Source organism: Calidris pugnax, unplaced genomic scaffold (genome assembly GCF_001431845.1).
Source record: "Calidris pugnax isolate Ruff unplaced genomic scaffold, ASM143184v1 scaffold44, whole genome shotgun sequence".
In the NCBI taxonomy this organism is placed as follows: Eukaryota; Metazoa; Chordata; class Aves; order Charadriiformes; family Scolopacidae; genus Calidris; species Calidris pugnax.
Window position 1 is genome coordinate 1,334,860 of NW_015094506.1, and position 24,556 is coordinate 1,359,415.

The 24,556-nt window shown below is 41.3% G+C and overlaps 2 protein-coding genes across 4 annotated transcripts in view; one reads left to right on the forward strand and one right to left on the reverse strand.

Moving 5' to 3' along the window:
• Positions 1–23,797, forward strand: part of TIMP3 (TIMP metallopeptidase inhibitor 3) — a 35,690-nt gene extending 11,893 nt beyond the window's left edge. The window contains exons 2-5 of the mRNA XM_014963579.1: positions 15,823–15,905; positions 21,932–22,043; positions 22,694–22,815; positions 23,457–23,797. Coding sequence (XP_014819065.1) covers positions 15,823–15,905; positions 21,932–22,043; positions 22,694–22,815; positions 23,457–23,654 — 515 coding nt within the window. The 3' untranslated portion in view covers positions 23,655–23,797. The remainder of the gene's footprint in view (positions 1–15,822; positions 15,906–21,931; positions 22,044–22,693; positions 22,816–23,456) is intronic.
• SYN3 (synapsin III) overlaps positions 1–24,556 on the reverse strand; it is a 199,132-nt gene that overhangs the window by 103,152 nt on the left and 71,424 nt on the right. The window lies entirely within an intron of this gene.

A 24,556-nucleotide genomic window follows, 5' to 3' on the forward strand; every position in this document is an offset into this window, starting at 1 on the left:
GATCGAAGTTATTGTTGAAAGATTAGTGTGGTGGTGCTTTGAGGCAACACCACAGAAAAATATGGAAAAGGCAGGTTTTGTTCCAAAAAAATACTGAGAGTCCTGAATGGGTGGGAAAAAATTTGAAGGAGTTTTCTGAGAGGAGTTTCTTAGCCCACTTGGACTTCCTTCTCTGATGAAATCCATCAGAACTCACAGCAGCCATCTTGACTTGGGCAATTAGAACCGAAATGCTGATGCATGTTGTTTCCCCTCTGAATTTTGGACTATATCTCTTTATTCTATTTTTTTCCTCATGAGAACATCTCCACTAGAGTTGCTGCAACAGCTGTATTTTCATAAACATGCTGAAATTCAGTAACGTGGCCAACCAGTGTACACTGGAAGCAACAGAGCTATAATGGTTAAAATAAAAAAGTCTTGTTTCCGTATTCCCAGAGTAATTTCCCTTGGCAAAGACCAAGCACTGAATGGAACTATAGACTCATGAGCTAGCTACGTGTTTGCCTGCCAATTTAATAGCAAGAGCAAGCAGGATCTCTGTTCCTTTCACCCAGAAAGTGCAAACTATGTTTTGGTGAGATTTCATTATAATGATAGTGGTTTCAGCCCCATTTTTGTTTTAGAATGTATAGGCAAGAAAGTACAGCTGACGGGACCAGGCAATGCCAGTCTGTTTTCTGTAGAAGCAGTAATGCTTCAACTGTTCCAGGTTGTATTTCTTCCCTGCCCTCTTTGGAAGGTGGTAGGGGAATCCTTACTTATATTGCTGCATTTTCACTAAAATCTCATACCAGAAAGTGTTATTGCAAGCTGTGGCAATGAGAATGTAATCTGTGGCTGTTTTGCATAGTTGGATAGTTTGTTGTTTTTGTTTTTAAGCCAGCTTGTGACTCTCTGAGGCTAGTGCTGCTCCAAACCTTATTAATAACAGTCCTTGTCATTTTCGAGGTTTTATCTTTTCATTATTATTCATACATGCTCATTTCTGGATTTGCTAATACACACTTGTGCTTCCTCAGCTTCCTTGCTTGTGGAAGGAAGCAGCGGGAGGAAGAGTGTGCACTGATAGCCTGGTTTTGTTAACTGGGCTTCTGCTTATCCCACAGAATATTAGGAGCAAATGTGAAACTATACGTTGGTAAGCCACATGACTGATTTTTTTCAGGGGAAAAAAAAAAAGCATGTAACTATTCTTAGTTGGTATATTAAGTGTGAAATTAGGCAGTTCCAAGGTGATGAACAACTGCTATTCAGAGATAGTGCCTTTGTGTTTCTGTCTTATCCCCAGAGCTACAACAGTTCAGTGTTCTTGACTCAAAGTGTTTCTCTTGGGGTATTGGAAAGTGGGAGCTGAGCAAGGCTGCTAAAAACCCAGGCTTAGACGTGTGCCTCGTGTGTACATCTTGCAGTTCAGTGATGACCCTGATGACTTCTTGAACTTCTAATGACAATGCAGCTGTCTGTTCATGGTGCTAATTAACCCAAAAGCTGATTCCTCCCTCCCCCTCGTTATCCATTCTGTGAATGAGATGTGAAAACAAGAAGACGACTTTTCCCGTGCCCTTAGGTCTGTCTGAGCCTGGCAGCAGTGACCCTGCTTGAGCAGAACTGAAAGAGCTGCTGCGCAATGGCCCATACTCCTTTTTAATGGGTTATTAAAATTCCACCTCTCCCCCTCCCTCCAGTCCTGTTACAGTTTGGAGTGAAGGCACTTAGGGGAAAACAGCTGCAGGAGTAACTTTCCCTCTTTTCTTTCGGAAAGGCAGAGACAGCTGTTCAGTTCGTAAGTCTAGGGATTCCACCACTACTTATTTAGGGCCTGATCCTGCTCCAGTTAAAAACAGTGGAAAGATTCCCACCGGGTTCAACACGCAGCTGAAGGAAGCAGCTTCAGGAAGCAGCCTGCAATCAAACAATACCGCTTCAAAATGTTGGAAACAGCTAGAAAGGAAAAAGAGAGTAGGAAGGCATTTGTCACAGAGTTGACTTGCTGACTTGCCTGCAGTCTCAAAGTACAAGCACTCAGCAAGCCAATGTTTTGCTTGAGGAACAGGTTAAATTAGTGTGTTTGTGGTATCCTAAGTCACTTTTTAAAGATGGCTCTAGTATGTCTATGTTCATTTACAGTCTGCAGTGTTGACAGACTCTTATTGGCACAGTGAATTAAAGGACTGATCTCTGATGTTGATTGCTTATTTTAGTTTAGATACTCTTGGACATCTAAAAGCGTAATGGCTTGCTTTTTGAAATTATGCCAGTTCTCAGCACCTGGAGCTCTCATTGGTATGAATTTAATTGCTGGCTCTGAAAAATGAGGGGAAAAATGGAATTTACTCTTGCTTCTGTCATTAGAACTTGTTGTTGTCACCTCTGATTTATACAGTGAAAGAAGAGTCTAGAAACCTGCTGGAGAGGGTCAGAATTTCTGTTCTTAGAGAATTTTGAAATGGTAGAAATTTATTCAATCTGAAATGTGACGGAAAAATGAAAATATCAGAGTCTTCAGCATGGAATTTTCTGGAAAAAGTTACTCTGATGCATCCGAATAATGTTTTGAAGGGTTAATTCAAAATGTCCATTTGGAATGAAGGTGTCATTTCACATCAATGTTTAGACTTCAGATGCAGTTGAAGAGAAATGCTGATTCAGGATGAAAATAGGTCTCAGTTTTTCTGAGAAGAAAATAAAAAACAATTTTGTTGAAGTTGATTCTTGCCTTGGAAATTTGTGACTTAAGGAAAAACCACATTTCCTGACAGAAAAAAAGCATTTCCAGAAACATTTCTCCCAGTTCTATCCCTGATGGTTTAACAGTAACAGTCTCCTTTTCTGGAAGTGCTGATTTTGATCAGGTTACTCACTAGCTCTCAAGCTAGCTCTCAAGTCCATTAGTCACTGGGGTTTATAATTAGCTTTTTTCTGAATGCTGAGAATTCCCTTTAAAACACAAATCTACATACCCTTTGCTTGTTCCAGTCATTGGCAATGGACAGTTCTCCTTGGGTTTGCTCCATTAATGAACAAACAGGTTTGCAGTTGTGCTACTGCCACTGGACTGAGACGAGGTATTTCCCCTTGTGTTTCTGTTAGTTCCTTCCCTGTCAATGTTTAAACATACTTACACCTGTGTTCCAGGTGCAAGCTTAACTGGAGCCCTGAAAAGCTGGCTCTTGGGAGGATGGTTCATTGCTTTGCCAAAATAGTCCTGTTGCAGCAATGTCTCAGGAGACCTAGGAAGCAGTCAGGCTCAGTGTATAGCCTGGAAATTATTACCCTTATCTGTAAACATTCAGCAGTGCAGTGTCCAGAGAACTTCTGCCTCCCAAAACAGTTAATGGGCCTTGGAGCATTTAGAAATAGCAATCACTGTGCCAGGTTGGCTGTGAAATGACTATCCAGCCATGTTTTGTAACCTTTTGTGTTTTGTTATTTTTGTTTTGTTTTGTTTTCTAAAAAGTTACAAGGACAACTGGGGAGTGATACGAGAATGCAGGCTTAACTCCCCCAAATTGGAGCTTTATGAAAGTTCTTTGTAAGAATACTTTATGAAGCTCTCAAACCTAGTAGCACAGATGGGCTAATTGACTGGTAGGTTCACTTTAAGTAAATCTCCATCAGATTCAGATGGTCAGTCTTCATATAAAAACACTAATTAGCAATACTGACTAGGAATAAAAGAGTATGGGTTAGTCTTGGATTTGTATAAATATCTGTTGTGCAAAAAAAAGTCAACAATGGTGGTAGACAGGCTCTGTTAACCATTCAGTGTGTTCTCTGTGCTTACAGAAGTCCAGCTAAGAGTCATATCTCATGAACATTTCATTGGGAGAACCAGAATGCATATGAGCATCCAAGTAATGACACCCAGCTTCTGGAAATCTATTCTGGTTATGACCTGTTAGGCTGTTCATGAACATGAAATTTTAATGATGAACAGTTTGTATGAAGTAAGTTTAGGTAATAAAAGAACAAGATGGTTATGCTCTTTCTCTCTCCACTGCAGTTTCTATGAACAGCTCTGGCCAGTCTGTCAGTAGGACAGTCAGGGAGTTTCTGAGAACTGAAGAACAAAGGTAACTGGCCAGTGTCTGCCTACCCTTTCTGCTGTCAGTGCTCAGTGTCACTGTGCAGGGAAACTCCCATGTCTTCAGAGCCAGAGGATGTACAGTGTGCAGTATTTAAGTTACTCATATAAAGAGTTGTTGCTTATAGATGTTCTTAGACTTCTCATTAACTCTTTCATGAGTTGTCTCATATCACCCTTCTTTTTTTTTTTTTTTTTTTTAAGTTTACTTCAACAGCAAATCAACACTGAGCCCTTCCGGCCTTTGATACTGGTAGGTTCACTTTAAGTAAATCTCCATCAGATTCAGATGGTCAGTCTTCATATAAAAACACTAATTAGCAATACTGACTAGGAATAAAAGAGTATGGGTTAGTCTTGGATTTGTATAAATATCTGTTGTGCAAAAAAAAGTCAACAATGGTGGTAGACAGGCTCTGTTAACCATTCAGTGTGTTCTCTGTGCTTCCAGAAGGCCAGCTAAGAGTCATATCTCATGAACATTTCATTGGGAGAACCAGAATGCATATGAGCATCCAAGTAATGACACCCAGCTTCTGGAAATCTATTCTGGTTATGACCTGTTAGGCTGTTCATGAACATGAAATTTTAATGATGAACAGTTTGTATGAAGTAAGTTTAGGTAATAAAAGAACAAGATGGTTATGCTCTTTCTCTCTCCACTGCAGTTTCTATGAACAGCTCTGGCCAGTCTGTCAGTAGGACAGTCAGGGAGTTTCTGAGAACTGAAGAACAAAGGTAACTGGCCAGTGTCTGCCTACCCTTTCTGCTGTCAGTGCTCAGTGTCACTGTGCAGGGAAACTCCCATGTCTTCAGAGCCAGAGGATGTACAGTGTGCAGTATTTAAGTTACTCATATAAAGAGTTGTTGCTTATAGATGTTCTTAGACTTCTCATTAACTCTTTCATGAGTTGTCTCATATCACCCTTCTTTTTTTTTTTTTTTTTTCTAAGTTTACTTCAACAGCAAATCAACACTGAGCTCTTCTGGCCTTTGATAGCCCTTTGAAGGTCGAAAATGAAGGATGATGTTTTGGAACACAGTTATGACAGGGCACTACATGGGATACTGGAACGTTGCTGAATAGGTGGGCTAATTGGTCGGTGTGAGGTTTGCCTTCATATTGTCCTGACCTTGACCTGTAGTCTAAGTGAAAATTGTGGTACGTGAGGCTGTTTCAGGACACAGGGAGGTTTTCTGCTTGCTTTAATGAACACTGAGTCAGGATCCAAGCGCTACGCCTGTGTCTTTACATGGTGCTCAGACTCCAGGGTAAAATTCTTCATGTAACTACATAGTATTAATGACTGCGGTTACATAATGGACATTAATAAAAAGGGCAATTAGTAAATCCCTTATGCGTTATGATAAACCAGAACTGTGTCATGGACACGTCCAGTGTCTGTGAGCACTCTGCACAGGCTGTCAACTCCTGATCAATTTGTAATACCTCAAGAATGGTGGGCAAAGGTACTGCCTTCTCACAGGAAAAATTGTTTGAATGCAGGTTTAATCCCAGGGTCCAGCAAGCCTAATAGTAGGTCCTGTCAGGTCCAGTGCAAATAGGAACAGTGGAGAAGCACATATAGGCCTGACCTGGTTAAATATGTATACCTCTTTGGCACGGACAGCTGCTTCGCCTATCAGTTTAATGCAAGTTTTCTAATGCAGGAAGGAATTTGCAGGCCCACCCAGTACCCTTGAAATCTATACATGTTCCCAAACAGTTCTTCCTCTCTAGCTCCTACGTGCAAAATTGAGTGTAAACCATGTGATCGGTGGAGTGCAGCCTCCTTGCAGAATGCTGGCACCCGTCCCGGCTGGGCGAGGTGCTGAAGCAAGGAGAATCCTCTGAAGTAAGTCGCTGAAGCAGGGAGTGTCCAGGCCTGTGGCTTTTGATACTCCCTGTTTTGAAAGGTTTACATGGGCTGTCAGAGCTGCCTTATTTCTAGCGTGCAGAAGAAAACTGCTTTCAGATGTTCTCTTTAGCAGGACTTGCCTTCCTTCTCCTCCTCCTCCTGTTGGACCATTTGGATGTGAGCTCCCAGTGTGTCCCACGGGTTGCGCGGTGGGTTAAGGAAGATTAATAAATAGGCAGATTTGGCTTGAGAATTTTCTATAGCCTCCTTGAAAAATACAGTGATGAATTTATTATGCCTGTTAACTCTGGATATCCCACAGAGGAATCTGGCACTAAGAGGCAAAGACACACCAGTTCTATGTATCTGGCTTTGCAGATGTCTCGCTTTACATGAAATGCAAAGTAGCATCTACCAGGTTCAAGCCCTGGACATTCACTCTGTTTATGGTTAAGTGCTGCATCAGAACATCTTTCTCTATTCCTCTTGTGAGGTATGCGAGGAGTCTCTTGGCTGCTTGGTGAAGATAGTGGTTTTATTCTGAGAACTAGATATCAAGCTGCAACACAACAGCTTGCAAAGGAATGACCGTAACCCAGTAGAGCAACTTATCTACAGCTTTGCAGGCTAAGGACTTTTCTGTCTCAGCAAAACTGAAACTTCCTGGGAAATTTTCAGGCTAAAGAAAAAATGTAACAAAAGGGTGCCTCTGTGTTGCCTGTTCAGCCTCCAACCTACTCACTGTGTACCCATTTTGATTTACATTTAGAAGCAACATTATTTGAGTACTTGCAGCACAAGACACTGCGTTTGAGGACTGTATATTACCCTTGCTTAGGATCAGCAGTACTTTATTCTTTGTAGCACCCATGACCTTAAGGGAGTAAAAGTCTGCTACGTGTGAATCAGAACGTAATTTCTGATTGGGGTAGATACATTAAAATACTATTCAGTCCATTTTAATCATTCTAGCACTCATTCTTGTAGCTTATTATCATGATCTGTGGAAACGGAGCAGCCTTACTTGCAACTGTATCACTAAATCACAGGCAAAGGACGTGTTTTCTCCTTGCAGAGGCTGCTCCCCTAACTGTACTTTAGACAATTCATTTCTCATCATATGCTCCAATTTGCTTTCTGTGTTACTGCTCACTTGATGGGTTGGGAAACGATCAATGCCAGATGCACATTCCTTTCAGGCAGTAAATGCTCCTGCAGCAGTAAGCCATGTGCACCAGCTCCTTGTTTCATTAAAATCACATATGGTTTCCATTTGCCCCTAATTGGTCTCACTTCAGCTCTGCCATATTCTCTGAGTGGAACACTTAGACCTATGGCTCCTTCGAACAATTCCAAAGAACTATGAGAAACCAGACCTTTGTCTGTTTCAGCCTGGCTTCCCCTTGTCCTATATGTACTGTGTCTAGAAGTACTTGATCTGGAAGGGAGGACTGAGTTAAATCTTATTTGCATAAATCTTATGTAGACCAAAAGAAAATGGAAAAGGTGGTATGAGCTGAGCATTGCCTGACCAGCTTTGAGTCATATGCTTGTTATTTTTATCCACCGTTGTAAGCTGGCTTAGGAAGTGCTTTTGTGTGTTGGTTTTGACAACCGTCTTTCCAACACTGCTAACCTTGGCTGAAAGCTGTTCTTTCTTTGGCCGTTGTCAGTGACACAAAATGAGGCAAAATGCCCTCCACTGAAAACATCCCTTGGAGAGAGGTGCAAGCTGCCTCTCTGCTGTGCTTTGTTCATGAGGCGCTCCCTTCCCCTCCCTCCACTTGCATCACTTTCCCTTCCTGTACTCCAGTAGTTACCTACTGCCTCTGCCTCTAGCCTAAATTCAGCTTTCAGTAACTAATAAAATATATTTAGATGAAAAGTTGAAAAAAAAAACCAAAAACCTACCAAAAAGGAGACAGAGAAATGGCTGGTTGGCAGGAATGACATTGGTTTCTCTTTTTATTTTACCAGAGGTTTCTCAAAGCTGTAGGCATGTTCGTTATGTAGTCTGCAGTGTCCCTATTTGCTTACATTTATAGCAAACCTAGAATGTTTTGTTGATGCAAGCTGTGAAACTAACTTACAGATGTGTGTAAATCATGTGACAACTCTGTGCCTGTTCTAGCTAATCTCTTGGGTCTACCTGGCTTCTCTGAGTTTAGTAGGTGTAATAGCTAATAACAACAGACGTTGTTTTTCTTTTTTTCTTCCTTTAGCTTCTCTATGTTTATCACAAAGTGTTTCCTAAAGCTAGTTTCCCTTGACATGAAACGTACCATCTACACATGGATCTAAAAGATTTTACTTGTAAATGGATATAAATGCATTTTAGATCCCTCCTTTCTTCTTCCTCCTTTCAGTCTTTCTTCCATCCTCCCAACAGACTATCCATGTATGATGAGAAAGCAAGGGAACTAACATCAGGAGTTACATGCAGGGGCAGTGCTGGGCAGCTGAAGATTCTTCAAGCAAATTGCATATAGGGACCTGAATGAAATGTCTAGAAGAGAATTTGCAGTTTCTTATTCAACAGAGACCTCTCCTCACTCTCTGATTCTACAGTATTTCAAAGGGAGCTTGGGCTTCCATAGGGTGAGATGCACCATATGGGGAGGGAGAAAAATGCTTGCGGCTGCTGCCTTTGGAAAAATTGTATCCAGTTAATAAGCCACAGGTGAAATGCCAAGCACAAACCAAGTTCTGCTTGTTTTATGCAACCTTGCGTCTTTAATTTGTGATCTTGTTGGGAGGATCAACATTCTTTCAGGTGAAGCCCTTCTAGAGCAGTTTATACTTTTGAAGTGATGGAAGGTCTGTTGCAACCATAGTCTTGTATGAAAGAGTTGCATTACTCCTTATTTTGCAGTGTTGGAAATCAAGCAGTGCAGTGTGTTGTGCAAACAGACTCTCAGTGGCAAGGAAATCTTCAGGGGTGGGAAACATGGTTAATATTTAGTAAGTGCAATTGTGATCAGTTGTTTTAGACAGAGCTTGGGCCTGGGCAAAACCATTTAATTGCCTTCTTTTTTGGGTGGCCTTCAAATGGCCTTGCTCTGCCACAGACAGGGAAAGGTTTTTTTATCTGTAAAACAAAGGCCAAAAGTAAATGTCATAGTTCTGGTTGGAACAGGAATGAAAGATATCTGGATGTCTTGCCTTCCTGTTTTTGTTTAGACCTTTATTGTTAGTCAAAATATTCCAAGATGCTTGCTGAAGTAAGTACAAATCCTTTCTAATGTGATATTTATAGGGCAACTGTCTGACTGGTAGAGCACCTTCTTGACACCAATCGCCTCTTTCTCAGTCAGTTTTCCTCAGAGTGCTTTGAAAAGGCAAGAGATCAAGATTTGGACTGCCTTAATGGGAGCTAGTTTAGTGGTGAGGAGTAGAAGACGAATTCAGCCAGCAGTGAACCTCTTACTTAACTACCTTTTTTGCCTTTCTTGATGAGGTTCTCTGGAGATACTGTGTACCAGCACAGCGGGATTTGGCTTCTTCCAAGACAAAGAAAAAGAGGTTTGCTTTGCTCTTGTGGCTTTGGCAGGAGGTCATGATGGAACAAGGCAAGAGGAAGCTCCTCTATTGTATTTCTTTCAGCCTTCTTGTGCTTTGCAAGAAGTCTTCAAATTCAGTAATCTAATTTGTAAAAGAATTCTGGTTTGGTTATGTAGGAGGAGGTGACTTTCAGTACAGAGAGATCATCAAACAGACTGGAGGCTTGTATCTGTTTTTTCCCCTTGTAATGAATCCCCTGCTGTCATCAGCATTTCCCTCTCTCTTTGGTTTTGCCCTGGAAGTGGAGGAATGGGTGAGAAGCTGCTTTCTTGTCCCCCTTCCAGAGCAGACCCCACCCACTTGCTGCTCATACATGCCTACAGCCACCAGGCAATTTAATAGAGCTTCCCAAGAGGCTGCATGTAGCTGGGCCAGACTTCCAGTCCAAAGGACAGAATCCACTTGTAGTTCTTTGTTTTAAGGGAGGCCAAGAGTGTTGGTAATAATTAGTAGCAGATCGGCCAGGGGAGTGGGGAAAGGAATGCAGCTCATGAGAGACAGTGAGCTAGATAGGCCTGATTTTGTCTTTTTAGCAGCACCATCAGCACCAATGCTAGAAAAATTTGTGTGTGAAAGCATCCTGCCTTGACCAAGTTAGGAGGCACCCCCATAAATGCCAGAATAAACTAATATCTCAGTAGTGTGATAGGTATGTTCAGGTCTTAGCTCTGCCTGATGTGAGCCCTCCAGCAGGTACCAGCACTGTAAGGAGTTTTTGTGAGACAGGCTGAATGAGAGAGCTGCTAGTAAAGACAGTAAAAAGTTCTCAGTATATTGCTCTTGGAACTGAGCCCTTGATAGTCTTTGGATGAATAAAATGGCAACCATCCTCCAATGTCTAGTGTTAAGGCAGCATTTCCAAGTGCACCGTTCTGTTGGGGGTTGGTTTTGCTGTCCAGTCCCTGGTTTAGTCAGTGGCCTCAGGATAGAAGGAGCTTTTCTTCAGCCGCCAGGTCACTTTGCTGCTCCCAATATATTTTATTTTGCCACTATTTGGATGCCGAAGAATTTGACTGGGAGAATAACTTGTCCCTTGTGTCTCCATTAGTAAACAACATGAATCCTCCACATCCTTCACTCACTTAAATGCAGTGAGCATGCATCTCAGCCAAATGTCTCACTTAAAAATACTCATATTGCACACCAATAAAATAAATCCTTGAGACAATAATGAGAAATGTAGCATTTGTTTCTTGCCTGAGCAATTCGTGATAATTGGTCCCAAGGGAAATGGATTTAGAGCAAATCCTGGTCTCTAAAGGGTGTGTGCCTCCACTTAAAATGCTGTTTATGGATGACAGCCAGCCGGCTTGCATGACAGCATCTGGCTCTTATGGCGCAGTTGGGCACGCAACTGGGATTGGTGGTGTTAGCTTGTGTGTGTACCACTGCCCTCTTGTTAGCGGAAGGTGAGATTTGTGGTCGTGTCACCATCTAGTGGCTGGCCCCGATAGAGGACACGGGCTGGACTCAGCTGAGACAGTTGATGCCTTTGCTTTCCAGTCGGGAAAAAGAGCTACTACACGTGTAGTAGTTAGAGTGTGCCTGGGTGAAATGACTTGTTGATTACGAGTCTTTCACCATCTTGCTTCCTCAGCTTGGCAATGGCTTGTCTTAATCTCACATGTCCTCTTCCCTTATATCGGTCGTTGCCTGTTTGTGTGCTACTTGCCTCATGAAAATAAAGCCTTCTGCTGTCTCAGCTATAAAGCCAGGATCCTCTTCTGGTTCATATCTTACCTTTAGGCCTATTCTTATGAATCCTTGAGAAAATGGCCACAGAATAAGGGTTAAAGATAAAGGTTACTTGAGTAACCTTTATCTTTATGTGTGCATTTGGGCAAATAAAAGTTCGTACAGGGCCTTTTTCTCCTATGTCCATTCTGATTTGTTTGCCTTTATAAGTCCTCATCCAGTGACATTTGGAAAATACGTTATTTTTCTGTCTGTTTGTGTGCATACACGCACATGCAGGCAGTTTGTACCATGCTAGAGATGCTAGTGAAATAGAGACCATTAGCTGCTCACACTATTCTAGTCCTGCAGCAAATCTCAACCATCTCTGTTTTCCTAAGCACTAAGTTAGTTTACATTAAAAAAAAAATAGATAGGAAAATAGATAAATACATTAATCTTTTGTGGTACATTGTTAGATGTATTTCTTGAGTCCTCAAACACAGCAAGTTATTTTCTGAATTTATTTTTTTAAATATCAACTAAATGTCCATTTTTCTTCCTCTCTGTTCTCTCTCTCGTTTTTTAAATCGTGTCAAATGTTGAGAAGCAGTGCATGTGTTTTCTCCTCATACCATGAATCAAAGGTATGGCTGCCATTCTTATCTTATCAAGATTTATATCCTCATCTAATTTAACTTTTCATAAATAATTACAAGTCACTCATGAGACCTTGCCAACTGCTCCAGTCCCACAAAGTGACCTGACCTGAAACCCCAAAGTACTGAGAAACATTCATCTTGGAGTATTTTCATAGGCAGTACTTCAAAGGGATTGTGGTTTAAAAATATGCAGCTATTTTGGTGACCACTTGTGTGGGATAAAGTTTCCCATCAGTAATAGCAGGACTGTAATAGAGCTTCAGGGAGAAGGAAGGAGTTCAAGGAACTTTTTGCCTCATTCTGCTGAAGTAGTAGGAATCCCCAGAAGTAAACAGTTGATTTTGTTAACACAACTGAGTTTGCAGCAGAAATTCTGTAAATTTCTGATAATATGCAGAGGCAAAAAATTCCTCTGGCAAGTATGCATGGCCCCCACTCAGTTAGGAACAGTGTTTTTTATCTTCTGACCAGGTGTGAAGAATGGTCCAGTAGTGTAACTGGTAAGCAGTGGTTTGAAGGAGCAAAGATAGGAACCGGGAAACATGTGCCTGCAGAACTGCGGCTTAGAACTCTGTTCTGGGTATGTTTACAGGTGGCTTTCAGGTGTGGAGGTCTAGGGTGATAAAGCTGGACATGCAAGAGCAACATCTGAGGAGTCCTGTCCATCCAGCCTTTCTCTCCAGTTAACCAGATGCATCTAATGTTCAGGGGGTGGGAATTTAGCCTCACAAAATACACAAGGTAGACTTAAGTTGGAGTATTCTCTGCTCCTTGGCAAACAGCTTGAATTTTCCTTCAGTATGGGAAAAGTGATGCAGAGTGGGTTCTTTGTTCATTCCTAGCTTTTTGTTAAAGGAAGGAACTTACCTAGAAAAGGCCACTTCTCTGAGATACAGAGGGCTTCACCCATTTGCAAAAGGCTTGAAGTGACATCCCAAATGAAGGTTTTTCATGGTTTTTACTAGGTGAATTTTCTCGAACAGTTCTCTAAGTTTACTGGGGAACATTAATACGAAAATACAGACCCTTCCACCTGCTTGCAAGGGTAGCATTAATTAAAATTCAGATAGAATTACATGCTAGTCAAGATGTGCGTTTTGAATCTTTGGTCTTGCGCTGAAACTGTTGATTAGTCCATAAATAAGAGTTGGTTTCTTTCTGAAGTGGCTGTGCTACTCTAACACATTAGGAATTAAAGGGCTGCCAAGCTAGCAGTGAAGTACATGAAGAAAATGTGTTTCTAGATATTTTGTCAGCAATTGGGAATGTGCCTGTCTTCTTTTATGCTAACTGTGTTCTGGTTTGGAAACCCTAGTGTTTCACAATATTACCTTTTAATATATTTCTCATCGTTGTCAATGAGATACAAGATTTCATTGTTGATTTCAGATGTGTTGGGCAAACACTAGGTTTTTCAATTTCAGTTTATCAGATATGCAATAGACGAAGATAAGACTTTTGACACCCTTTGCTAGAGACTCCAGAATTAATGAAGTGCCCTGGAATTCACAAAGACCCAAAGAAATTGTGTTCTTTCTCATTGACCCTTAGGCAGTTTGGTTTTTGTAGCTTCATTGGTGGTTGTGGTAGTTGGGAGCAACAAATGCAAGAACCTAGTTCTTTAAAGGTATTTGCAGTCCTCAAGGACATGCTTCAATATAGTTGCTGAATTTTGAAGAAGGGAGTAAATCAAAGACTTAACAACTTGTTAAATAGAAGAATCAATAAAATTGTACTGGCGTTTACTGCCACTGGATAATAGAATTTTGAAAAAAAAAAAGTTTTACACTCAATGAATGAAGGTTTTGTTGCTTCTTTGAATCAAAGCCAGCAGGACTGTCTTACCTAGTTTAAAATTTATTTGACAAGTCTGGCTGAAGCACAGGATATAATTCAGAACAGAGTGAGTTTGTCTTAATTTCACACCATTCTCATGGAACAAGTTCCAGGAACTGGTGTGTATAACCAGACCTATCTCTTCCTTTAAATCTGTTCTTCAGATTATTCAGAAATCTGGGACAAGCTTTTTGCCTCTGTAATTTGGTCTACGTAGTGAACAAAAACTTAGCCTCTTTCCCATTTCTTCCAGTGGGTTTCTATAACTGTTTGAAACCTAAATGAGCTAAGAAGCAACAAGGTGCTTATTTAATGTCCTGTGTACCTGGCAAAATGGATCCCTGAACTGTGTTGCTGCTTTTAGATACTGTTGTAGCACAAATAATAACTTGTTGGGTTTTCGTGCTTGCAAAGGACTACCTCCACCACTTTGTCTTCCTTCCATGCCTTTATGCTTTTTAATGAATTGTTATCTGTGATGCGTTAATATGATACATTCAGCAGAACACAGATGAAATGCTGCAAAAGATTTCTGTGAAAGCAGTATCTCTGTCCTGTGCAGGGAGTTACAACTAGGACCTTCATAGGATCAGAGGAAGTGATGTGCAAGGTCTGTTTTAGTTGCTGGATTTCAGTAGCCTGGAACCATTGGGCCATGTAGTCAACAGAGGTGTGTTGTTTGCAATGGTATACCAATATAAGCTCTATGCAAAAGTAGCTGATATTTCCTTTTCCAGAAAAAAAAGGAGTTTCTGGAGGATTTATGTATAACTGTGTATAATATATGTAACTAAGTATAATATATTATACATTATTAATGAGTATTACGAGTATGTTGCATTCTTTGGATTCTTCTACTGGAATAATTGTCATAGCTCTTGTAATAAGAAGCTTGATGAATAAGATTTTAGGTAAGATTTGCATGGTTATATTGTAATTTTGATGCTTCTCTTGATTGATGGAACTTTGAGTTCCTTGATTCTTTTTTTTTTTTGTCCTGTTATTTATATGAGTGGCATTTGGGGTACAGGGTTTTCTAACAGTGATCCTTATTCTTCCCAAGATTGGTCCTCTCCAATCTCATTTTCTGCAGCCCTAGTAAAAATTAAGCCACTTCTGGTGCTTGTATAATGTGATATGATTGTTCCAGGGGAGTGGGCTTCAGCTGAATAATATCTGCCCTGACACTAGGTTTTTCTTCTCTGCTGACATGAGCAGGTGATTGCAGAACTTTTTCAAAGACGATCGATGGAACAGTAGTTTCTTTTGTGGAATGCCCCAAAAAATAAATGAGCAGGATAATTCTTCATTAAGCACTGACTGTAAACTACCCACTATTATCTGAGTGACCTCACAATCCTTATCTAGGGTAACTTGGGCACAGTTGGCATTGCTATGGTGTGTCCATGTTACAATGGAGGACTTTGTCAGGCTGGATGCTGCGTGCACGCATGCACACACACTGTCCTTGAAGAAATGGAGTGTGGTGTCCATAAGGCCTGATGGATCAGCTTTAGTTTGTCTTCCAGGTGGCTGCTGGCTGCCCTGTCAATTTTTACTGTGGACTTGATGGCTGATGAACAATCTGTTTTTGCACAGTAGCCATTTGTTCAAAGGAGCCATTTGTTGGGAGTTTTGTAATATCTGAAAGGTGGCAGCTGTAGTGAAATCCCCAGATACGGGATATTCTGGTGCACTGTACTATATTGTTGTGATTATTGGGAAACAAGCTGCACTGGGCACCCAAGAACAATTTAAAAGTAGCATCTTGTTGAACATAGTTCCGTATGTTGGGAGTTAAGACATTAAATACAAACTTCATCCCAGTGGCTTGATGCAAAGATTTTAACCTGTCTTGGTTCCAGCTACAGACTGCTTTGCAGATTTTAGTGAGGTTTCAGCATAAATAATGCTTGTTTTTATTCTCAGAGAACTAGATTTCCTCTAAAGAATTTCTTGCTTTGACATCCCATTTCACATGCCTTGATTGTGTGTGAGATCTAGAATAAATTGAGAGGAAGGTTGGCTTAGAGTTTTATTTTACGGAATAACTTAGATAAGTGGCTTTTTTGAAGTGGAGGGTCTAGCCTAAATGTTGTGTAAACTTGTTTATAGTTTGTTGTATTTTTCCTCTCTTTGACAGTGATCCGAGCTAAAGTTGTGGGGAAGAAGCTCATGAAAGATGGACCATTTGGAACGATGCGATACACAGTCAAGCAGATGAAGGTATGTTTGCAGATATTTCACATAGGCTTGCAGATATGAAAGTGATTCTAATTAACATGTAATAATGAACAGAGTTTGCGTACTTAAAATAACAGCATCTCAGCTTTTCATATGTGTCAGCCAGAATGGAAGGTAACCAGCAATTGGTAGAGATTTGCCTGGTGAGGGGAAGAGGTGATTCCTGAATACAGTGTTCAATATCTGAATTTTTCCTTTACTTTTAAAATTTCTGGTAGTAAAAGATGCCAGATGGGCTTCTGTACATACTGGAGTACTGCTTGTGTTCACCATAAACCATGTTAGACTGTGGAAATGCAAGCTTTTCCATGCAGAGCTTTCATTAAATTCAAGATGTGGTGGTGGTGGTGGGTCTATCAGCCTTGGAAGAGTGGTCTTTCATCTCTTCTTTCCTTGCATTCTTTGTAACTACTAGTTAGAATGATGGTATTTTTTCTATGTACAGAACAAATGAAACTCATAGAGGGAAGTCTTTATATAAAGCTAAACCAAACACTAGCTTTTGAATATCATCAGCTCAGAAGAGCTGCAGAGTATTGACTCAGAGGTGACAAGAAGTAGATCTCCTACACCAGTTGCTTGGTTTCTCTAGTTCCTCTCTTCAGAGCTCTAATTCTTTGCTGCACAAAGGGCACTCAACCTGCTACTGTGGACTTAGGGTTTTTTTCTCTTCAACTGCCTCCTTGTTATGTAATGCTAAAAATCAGCCGTAGATTGTTTTTCTTGGCTATGCCAGTCCAGTCATAAGACCGGTTTATGTCTTTAAAAAAAAAAAAAAAATTAAAAAAAGAAAGGGAATGGAAAAGCTTGGCAGAGACTACAGAAATCTGAAACATATTAGACAAAGTAAAGGTTCAGAAAAAAACAGTCACTTCCCTGCCTCGTAACAGTAACTCCCTTTATAAGGCAGTTTATAGCTAAGCACGAAAGCTGGGAGGAGGAGATGCAAAGCCTGTTTCATAAGCTGTCGCAAAACCGCACACGTAGCCAAATCTGGTCCTGGCATGGCTCTTCCACTGGAGTGGAATGCTTGCAGTTTGAAGAGGAGGGCTTGAGGTGCTGCGTTTACTAATGTCCTTAATCTTAAAAATTTCTTTTTAAGATTCAAAAGGAAATACATATTTGTTGATTAACTTGTATTTGTCGAGAAGGCAACTAGTTATGTTGGGAACAGTGAGAAAATGCTGCTACTCCCTTTTTTTTTGGTTTTTTTTTTTTGTTTTTTTGTTTTTTTGTTTTTTTTTTTGATGGCTCTCTCTGGCCTTATCAGACTCGCAGCGCTCTGTGCTGTTCTTGTCCAGTTTTGTCACTCTCCAGCTTAACAAGTGTAACGCACTTCACAAAACTACTGCTTCAGCGTCTCAGCTATGAATAGAAAAGGCCTCTGTGTGTCTTTTGGTATGGGAGGAACATAAGCCCAGGCAAGGTGAGCATGTTGAGTGGAGCAGCAGCCACTCTACTGTCAATAGAGATCATCGTGTTAATCTTTAAATAAGATGCTTGAGCCTGTCCTGGCTGTTTTCGTTGGGTTATTCTGCAGCACAGGGCCAGGGTGTTTACAGCAGATACTGCAGTAATCTGCAGTGTCTTTGTGCTGAGACTACAAGATAAAACTGCCTTTTTGCAGGAGCAGTTCCACAGTGTTTTGTTAGGAAGCTATGTGTCCAACAAAAGCAAGAGTGATTTTGAAGGGGAAATCATGTGTTGGACAAATTGCCTTTATGCCAGCTACATAGATGGTGGGCTGGTGAGATGTTGCATTGCACATTTAACTGTGACCTTTGGAAGGGAGAAACCTGAAGCAACCAAAGTGCTCAGTAGAACTGGAATGTCCGGAGGACGTAGTTCTTGATAAACAAACAAACCAAGTGTCGTCTTTGAAACCCTGCTGTCTTTCTGCTGAGCTTAGAGACTTCAGTATAAAGAGGGATTCAACTCCATACAGTGGGGGAGCTCAGAATAACGCAGCAAATCTCTCCCTTGCTTGCCCCAATGAAAGCTGACTGTCCTCCTGCTGAAAAGAAAACTAAGGAGGCCTGTGGCTCTGCACAGCTGCATGGGAACAACTCTGAAGATAAAACTAACATCAGTGTTTTTTGGCCACCTATAAACCCATCTGCACCTGCAGGTGAAAAATAAACAAGCCATTTAGTCTATCAGTGTGTACTGAATTGCCTGTGAAAAGTGCAGAGAGCCTTAAAAAGCAACAAATAATCTTTGTATTTCTTTCCTGGGTTCCTTGGAGTTTGCTGTGGCTGATTCTTGCTCTCACACAAGATACTCCTGAACTCATTGCTGAATTTCACAACTAAACCAGCTTGGGGCCCGGACTGGAGACCAAGGTCTGCCCGCAGGCACAGAGCAGTGCCAGGCTTTCTAGCATTCAGGTTTGTTGTCTGAAATGGCCTTGTGCTGTTTCAAACAACCTCTGCCTCCACCCACTGCTTTTTCAAATCACTTAAAAATATTTCAAGATCACGTGTCAGAAATCTGCACAGGATTGATCTAACCTCTGCATGTTCTGTGATGCTGCAGCGCGTTCTGAGAATGGCCCAAACCTATTTCAGGAAACTGCAAAGGAAACAGGGAGATAAGATATTTCTACTCCATGTGCACAAACAGTCCTGGTTGACCATGGCAGCACTCTGCACAGGCTGCCAGAAACAAGGAGGCTTTCCTTGGTTTGTTGCTAATCTGTAAAATGAGTCTAAGGGGTGAAACATGATAGTCTGAAGAGGAAAGACATAGGGTGGGATTAATTTAGTTTAATTTTAGACAGACTAAAATGAGGTGTTGAGTCTTTCCTGCTCTCTTAATTGTCAATGGAGCGAGACAGGAACCACCAAAGTGTAATTTAGCCCAGCAGTTGTAGACAGCTATTTTAGGATGGGCTGAGTTGTTCTGGAGGTGCCTGTTCTTGGCGTTTGACTAGAGAGGATGCCTAATTCATATGAAGTGCCTGAATTTTAGCTAGCTGAAGGTTAGGCAAGATGACTCCAACCTTGCTATCTATTGTGATCTCACACGGGAGGAACATAGAGGGAGAAACATTATATCACAGAGTGAAGTTAATCATGTAGCAGGAACAAGATTTGCGTTTGGAGGCAGTCTCTCTGCTAAGGAGAATGCTGACACAGCTGGCAATAGAGCAGCACTAGCAGACACCACTGTGTGACACTCGCTAATACTTTGTTCCCTGTCATTATGCTTCCGAAAATACACATTTGTGGCGACAGGAGGACTCCCGAGGGTAGCAGTTAGGACAGAGGTTAGCTGTATGGCTGGTTTTCTTCTGACTGGTGTAAAAGCACTTCCACAATATTTTTTTGTCTCCAAAAGTAATGCTTAAGGTATTGTTTTATTTGTTTTGAAAGAAGGCATCTGTAGAAAATTCCCCCTTGCCAAATTTTCTTTTTCCTCCCCTGAGAACCAAGGTCATGGTGAATTTTCATTTGTCATCAGAGGATGAGGCAGACCCTGTCTGCCCCCAGCACTGGGTCAATTAGCGTGACAGTTGCTAGCATCAACGAGGGTCACTGAGGGGTGAGCTGAAGTGCTTTTTAAGAGGCTGAGCATACTTCCTTTAGCAAGGTGATAAATGGTGGTGCCCTGACAGTAAGGTGAACAGGAAATCAGGTCCAGGAGTTGAAAACCAAACCCCAGTTCACCATCACTAGTTACTTCATAGGCAGTCATGTTGAGCTTGATGGTGCAGAAGATGCAAGGAGTGATGACTGTAAGGGTCCTATAAGAAGGGCCTGAGCAGCTTCTCAGAGAAATGATTACTCTAGCTTGTTGCCCTTTCTGCAAGGGGGAGAACGGGCTCAAAGTGTGCCTGTGCCCTTGTAGACTTTATAGCACAGATACTTAATTAGCCCAGCACTAGTTGGAGCTTAGCACTTGGAGTGACAGATCGCTTGTACTGCACATGCACAGCATACAGCTCTTTGCGGTGTAGATAATGCACTGCCTGGAGAGACTGGGCAGCCCCAGCTGTTATCTTAACTAGTCTTATCTGCTTAGATACTGTTATCATAGCTTCTTGGTGTGACACCCACTAGAATGGAGTCTGAACGCATGTTCTTTATTCGATGTGCCTTTCCTCACAGTGCTCTCGGGAAGCAAGGCAGAGTGGCTCTACAGGGAATGAAAGCGTACTGAGGGCTAAATAACTCATCCAAGGACAGATAGGATGCTTGTGCCAGAACCTAGATCTCTAGCTATCTTGAGCATAATTGGAAAATCTGAGTAGATCATTCCATACCAAGAAAATTGCAGGGATAAAGTAGATATTAAGCAAGGTTCAGTTCTTCCATATTCATTAAAATACTTTGCTCACTTATGGACATAGTAGTGTATTCCAAACATGATCTGTGAGCTTTTGTTGATACAGTAGGATTAATTTAAAAAAAATGCTTTCCTTGCGTATTTGCTGGATGTAGAAGGAAGGCTGGAAAACCCAAACCCTTTAGCATGTCTTTTACTGTACCCAGAAGTGCTATTACTGAGTTGTGATACTGTTATGATATTATGCTGATTGGGGTAGTATAACTAAGGAGAAGAATAACCTGGCAGACATTTCATGGATGCCCAGAAGATAGTTGGACCTCTCAGTGTAGCAGTACTAGTTTTTATATTAGTTTTTTATATTTTTATATGCAATATCTGGGCCTAGCATAAAATCTGTTAAATCAACAGTCATTCTTTCAGAAATAAAAAGGCTTGTTGTCTTTAAAGGGGGTGGGTGAATAGTGAAATACCCTAGGGTAACGGAGGACTTCAAGAGATAGAATACAGCCTGGAGGAGAATGCCGCAGCTTAAGTGACACAGCAGCAAGGACCTATAGCTCTGGGATTGCTTGGGATTTTTTTCACTCTTGCCTTACTTTAATATTTACAGTTAAATTGAACGTGAATGTCCTCTGTCAATAAAGCTGACAGAGAAAAGGATAGGCTGGGAAATGCTGTGAAACTGTGATTCTCTCTGACTCTTATTGTTCTCTTTTAACATTTAAGCATTGGCCATTCATACAGTTGGTGGGGAAAAAAAGACAGACTGAATGCTTTGAAAAGATAAGCAAATTTTAAAGGTGAAATTTTCAGAAAAATCATCCTCAGTGTTTCAAAAATAGGATATGTTTTATTGGGTCCAATGTAAACATGGAATGGTTGTTTTATTGCTATGCACAGGCTTCATGATGCTACTAACAGGTGGGCACGAGTTTCCCTAAATTGCAGCAGTAAGGTCAGGTCAGATAGGGACACATACTAATTTCTGACTGCCAGTATATTTGTGGGTTCATATTTCAATTAAACTGAACTGTACGAAAGATTATGAAAAAGGAGGAGGAGTGTAGAGGAATTATTTATATGTGATATTTTCTTTATGATGCCCATCAGTACTGGGCTAATTTTAGGAGATGGGGTAGAATTCTATTTCTGCATTCATTTAATTGGAGGAACATTAAATCCTTGCTGAGGTCAGCAGGAATTGTGTGTGCAGGCGTTTGAGAAGGAGGTGTCTGGCTTGATGACTTAAATCAAGTGCCAAAGGTCTGAAACTCTTACAGCAGCAACACTGGAAAATAGGGTCATTGTTTAAAAGAAAAGTCCCTTAGTTCAGAAGAAATTGTTTAAATCACATGAAGGAAAAAGATTCTAAACTTGAACTAATTTAATTTCTCCCTAATTATGATCTATATAAGAGAAGGAAATTGTTCAGGGTGTTGGCACTCTGCCCACTCAGTTCCACTGGGCCTAGTGCGAATGGGGAAAGGCGGTCCCTGTGCTGAATTGCAGTGGCTTGTTAGCAGGTGGGTATTCTGCTTCACTGGCAGGTCTGGTGGGGAGACTTCCATCAGAGCCCAGCTAGTGCCATTAGTCCTTCACCCTTGTAAACACTAAACGTTCCCTGCTTGCCACCACGGTCTAGGAATGTGGACTGTAGAGAACGTAAATGAAAAGTTGCCATGTTAAGATGACCTAAAGACGTTTTATTCTTTCTCTAGATGTACAGGGGCTTCCAGATAATGCCACATGTTCAGTACATCTACACAGAAGCTTCTGAGAGTCTTTGTGGAGTCAAGCTGGAGGTCAACAAGTACCAATATCTGATTACAGGTAAAGGACAGTGTACTTCTTCATAATCTAAAACTCTTCTGTTCTGTACATACACGTGCTAAGGATATGGGCAGCTGGAATAGGTGGCCAACAGTGTTTTGGTGCTTAATGCTGAGAGTCATTTCACTTTCTAGATTTCCTTCTTTCCTAAAATATCTTTTATACCCAGCTATGTTGTGACAAATAAGCTGTATGACAGTCCGCCACTGTCAATTCATACCTGAGCTGGCACACCTGTCACAGCGAACTGGTTGCTACCCAGCTGCACCAGAAATGGAGGATCCTTTTTGGAATGAGCTGGAGAATTGCATGCTGCTGAGATGGGGGGATGCAAGGAGATAGAGATGTGGCTGTTGCCAAGTTTTGTTTCTAGTAAAGGTGTCAAATTGCTTTGCTCTACTGTTGGGGGGAGTTTGACAGCATTACTCACCTGCATGTTGTTGCTGGTGCTTACAGCTGGCACAACACTCCTAACTTAGAGAAGTGCTGTAATCTTGCTAGCCAGACATTCCCGAACCAGTTAATAAAAAGAAAGCAGTTGCTGAGCGGTGACTGAAGCCAAACATATTGAGAGCATTAGCAATCTCAGGAAACGAGAAAAGTGCTCGAGCTGAGAAGTGCTAACTTGTGACCGTGTCTCTGTTTTTAAGGCCGTGTGTATGAAGGGAAGGTTTACACTGGCCTGTGCAACTGGTATGAGAAGTGGGACAGGCTGACTCTGTCCCAGCGTAAAGGACTGAATCATCGTTATCATCTGGGCTGTGGATGCAAGGTATGTGCGTCTCTAATTAGGTGGCATTAACACATTCAAACCCTAGAATTCTGTTTCCCCTGGCTGGTAATACCAGCGATGCTGGTGAACAGCCAGGAAGAAAAATAGAAGACAACAATTTTTACAGGGGAAAATGTAAAGCTCAGCTAGAGTGTTGGGACCAGAGAAGAGGCAGTCAAATAAAAATGCCGAGTCTATGCCTTTATAATGCCCTGTTGGAGTTAATTGGGGTTGGGGAAGGCTTTCAGAACCCATGCAGAATCCTTTGTAGGTGAATGAAATCAGGTACCAGAGGCTTGGCAAGATGTGACCAGTTTTTTCCTGTGTAAACATTTTACAGTGCTTAAAGCCTCACAGCCTGGCACTGGCACTAAGATTTTTGCTTGTGGCCCCAGGCCTACGAAAGCATAGACACAAGCTCAACTTTTATGCACCTGACACAAGCCCTTTTGACTCTGGAATTACCTGTGTATGTGAAGCCAAGAACATGTTTACATGTTTACTGAACTGAGGCTGAATTTTGGGTTAGTAAGCAAGGTTCGAGGGAGTGGAATTTTGAATCCCTTGTTTCTGGTAAAAAAACATTTCATGTGATGTTGTTTTTCCATGTAGCCTTACCTGATTGTTCTTTAAAATTGCAGATTAGGCCCTGCTACTATTTGCCCTGCTTTGCCACCTCCAAGAATGAGTGCATTTGGACAGACATGCTCTCCAACTTCGGCCACTCGGGATACCAAGCGAAGCACTATGCCTGCATCCAGAGGGTGGAAGGTTACTGCAGCTGGTACAGAGGATGGGCACCTCCAGATAAAACGATAATCAATGCCACAGATCCCTGAGCACGCTATCCCTTCCTTATCTCCCCTCTCCCTTACTTGTGGCTGATCTTCCTTTGGACACTAACTCTTACCAGATCATGATGATGACAATGAAATTAGTGCCTGTTTTCATGCAAATTTTAGCACTTCGAACACTTAAAAAAGAAAAGAAAAAAAAAAAAAAGAAAAAAAGTCTTGTGCTACCTTACTGAATTTGTAATCACCTTTTCCATTTTTTGATACCACTCATTTTGATCTGACAACATTTGGGAGCTTACTTTTGCACACCAGAGGGAAAAGTGGGAGGGAGAAAAAAAAGAAAAAAAAAAAAAAAGAAAAAAGACAGAGCTCTTGCTCTCTTACATGTATCATTAGCTGTAGCAATATAATCTCTATTTTTTTAGGAAAACAAAAATCTAAAAACTATGCCAATTAGGCACTGTATTCTTCTATGTGCTGGCTTCCCGTCACCCCTCCTCATGCACTAAGTGCTGAAAATACATGGACAAATCTATTTGAAGGAAAACAGGTTTCCTTAATCAGATTGGCAAATGGAACAAACTGAAAAGAAACCCAGCCTAAACTCTGGAAAAAATGACATCCAAAAGAAATCCTCCTCTATGGGAGAGACTGGCAATGTGATTGACTCCAACAGTGGGAGAATTCACCCGGTGTGTCTGACCACATCATCTGGTAAAAGCGTTGTTGACTGATTGTCCTAGCTATTTCAGTCACTGTGTGAATTCAACAGCACATTTGAAGTTCTGGTTTTCTCCAGAACAAAAAAAGAGAGTATTTTGTATTTTTGTTGTTGTTTAAAAAACAAAAGCCCTATCCCCAGTGTTCAGGGAGGTAAATCCACCTACAGCAGAGTAGATGAAGTGCTGTGCCATCCTGTTTTGAGCAGCATTGGCCCCTGACAT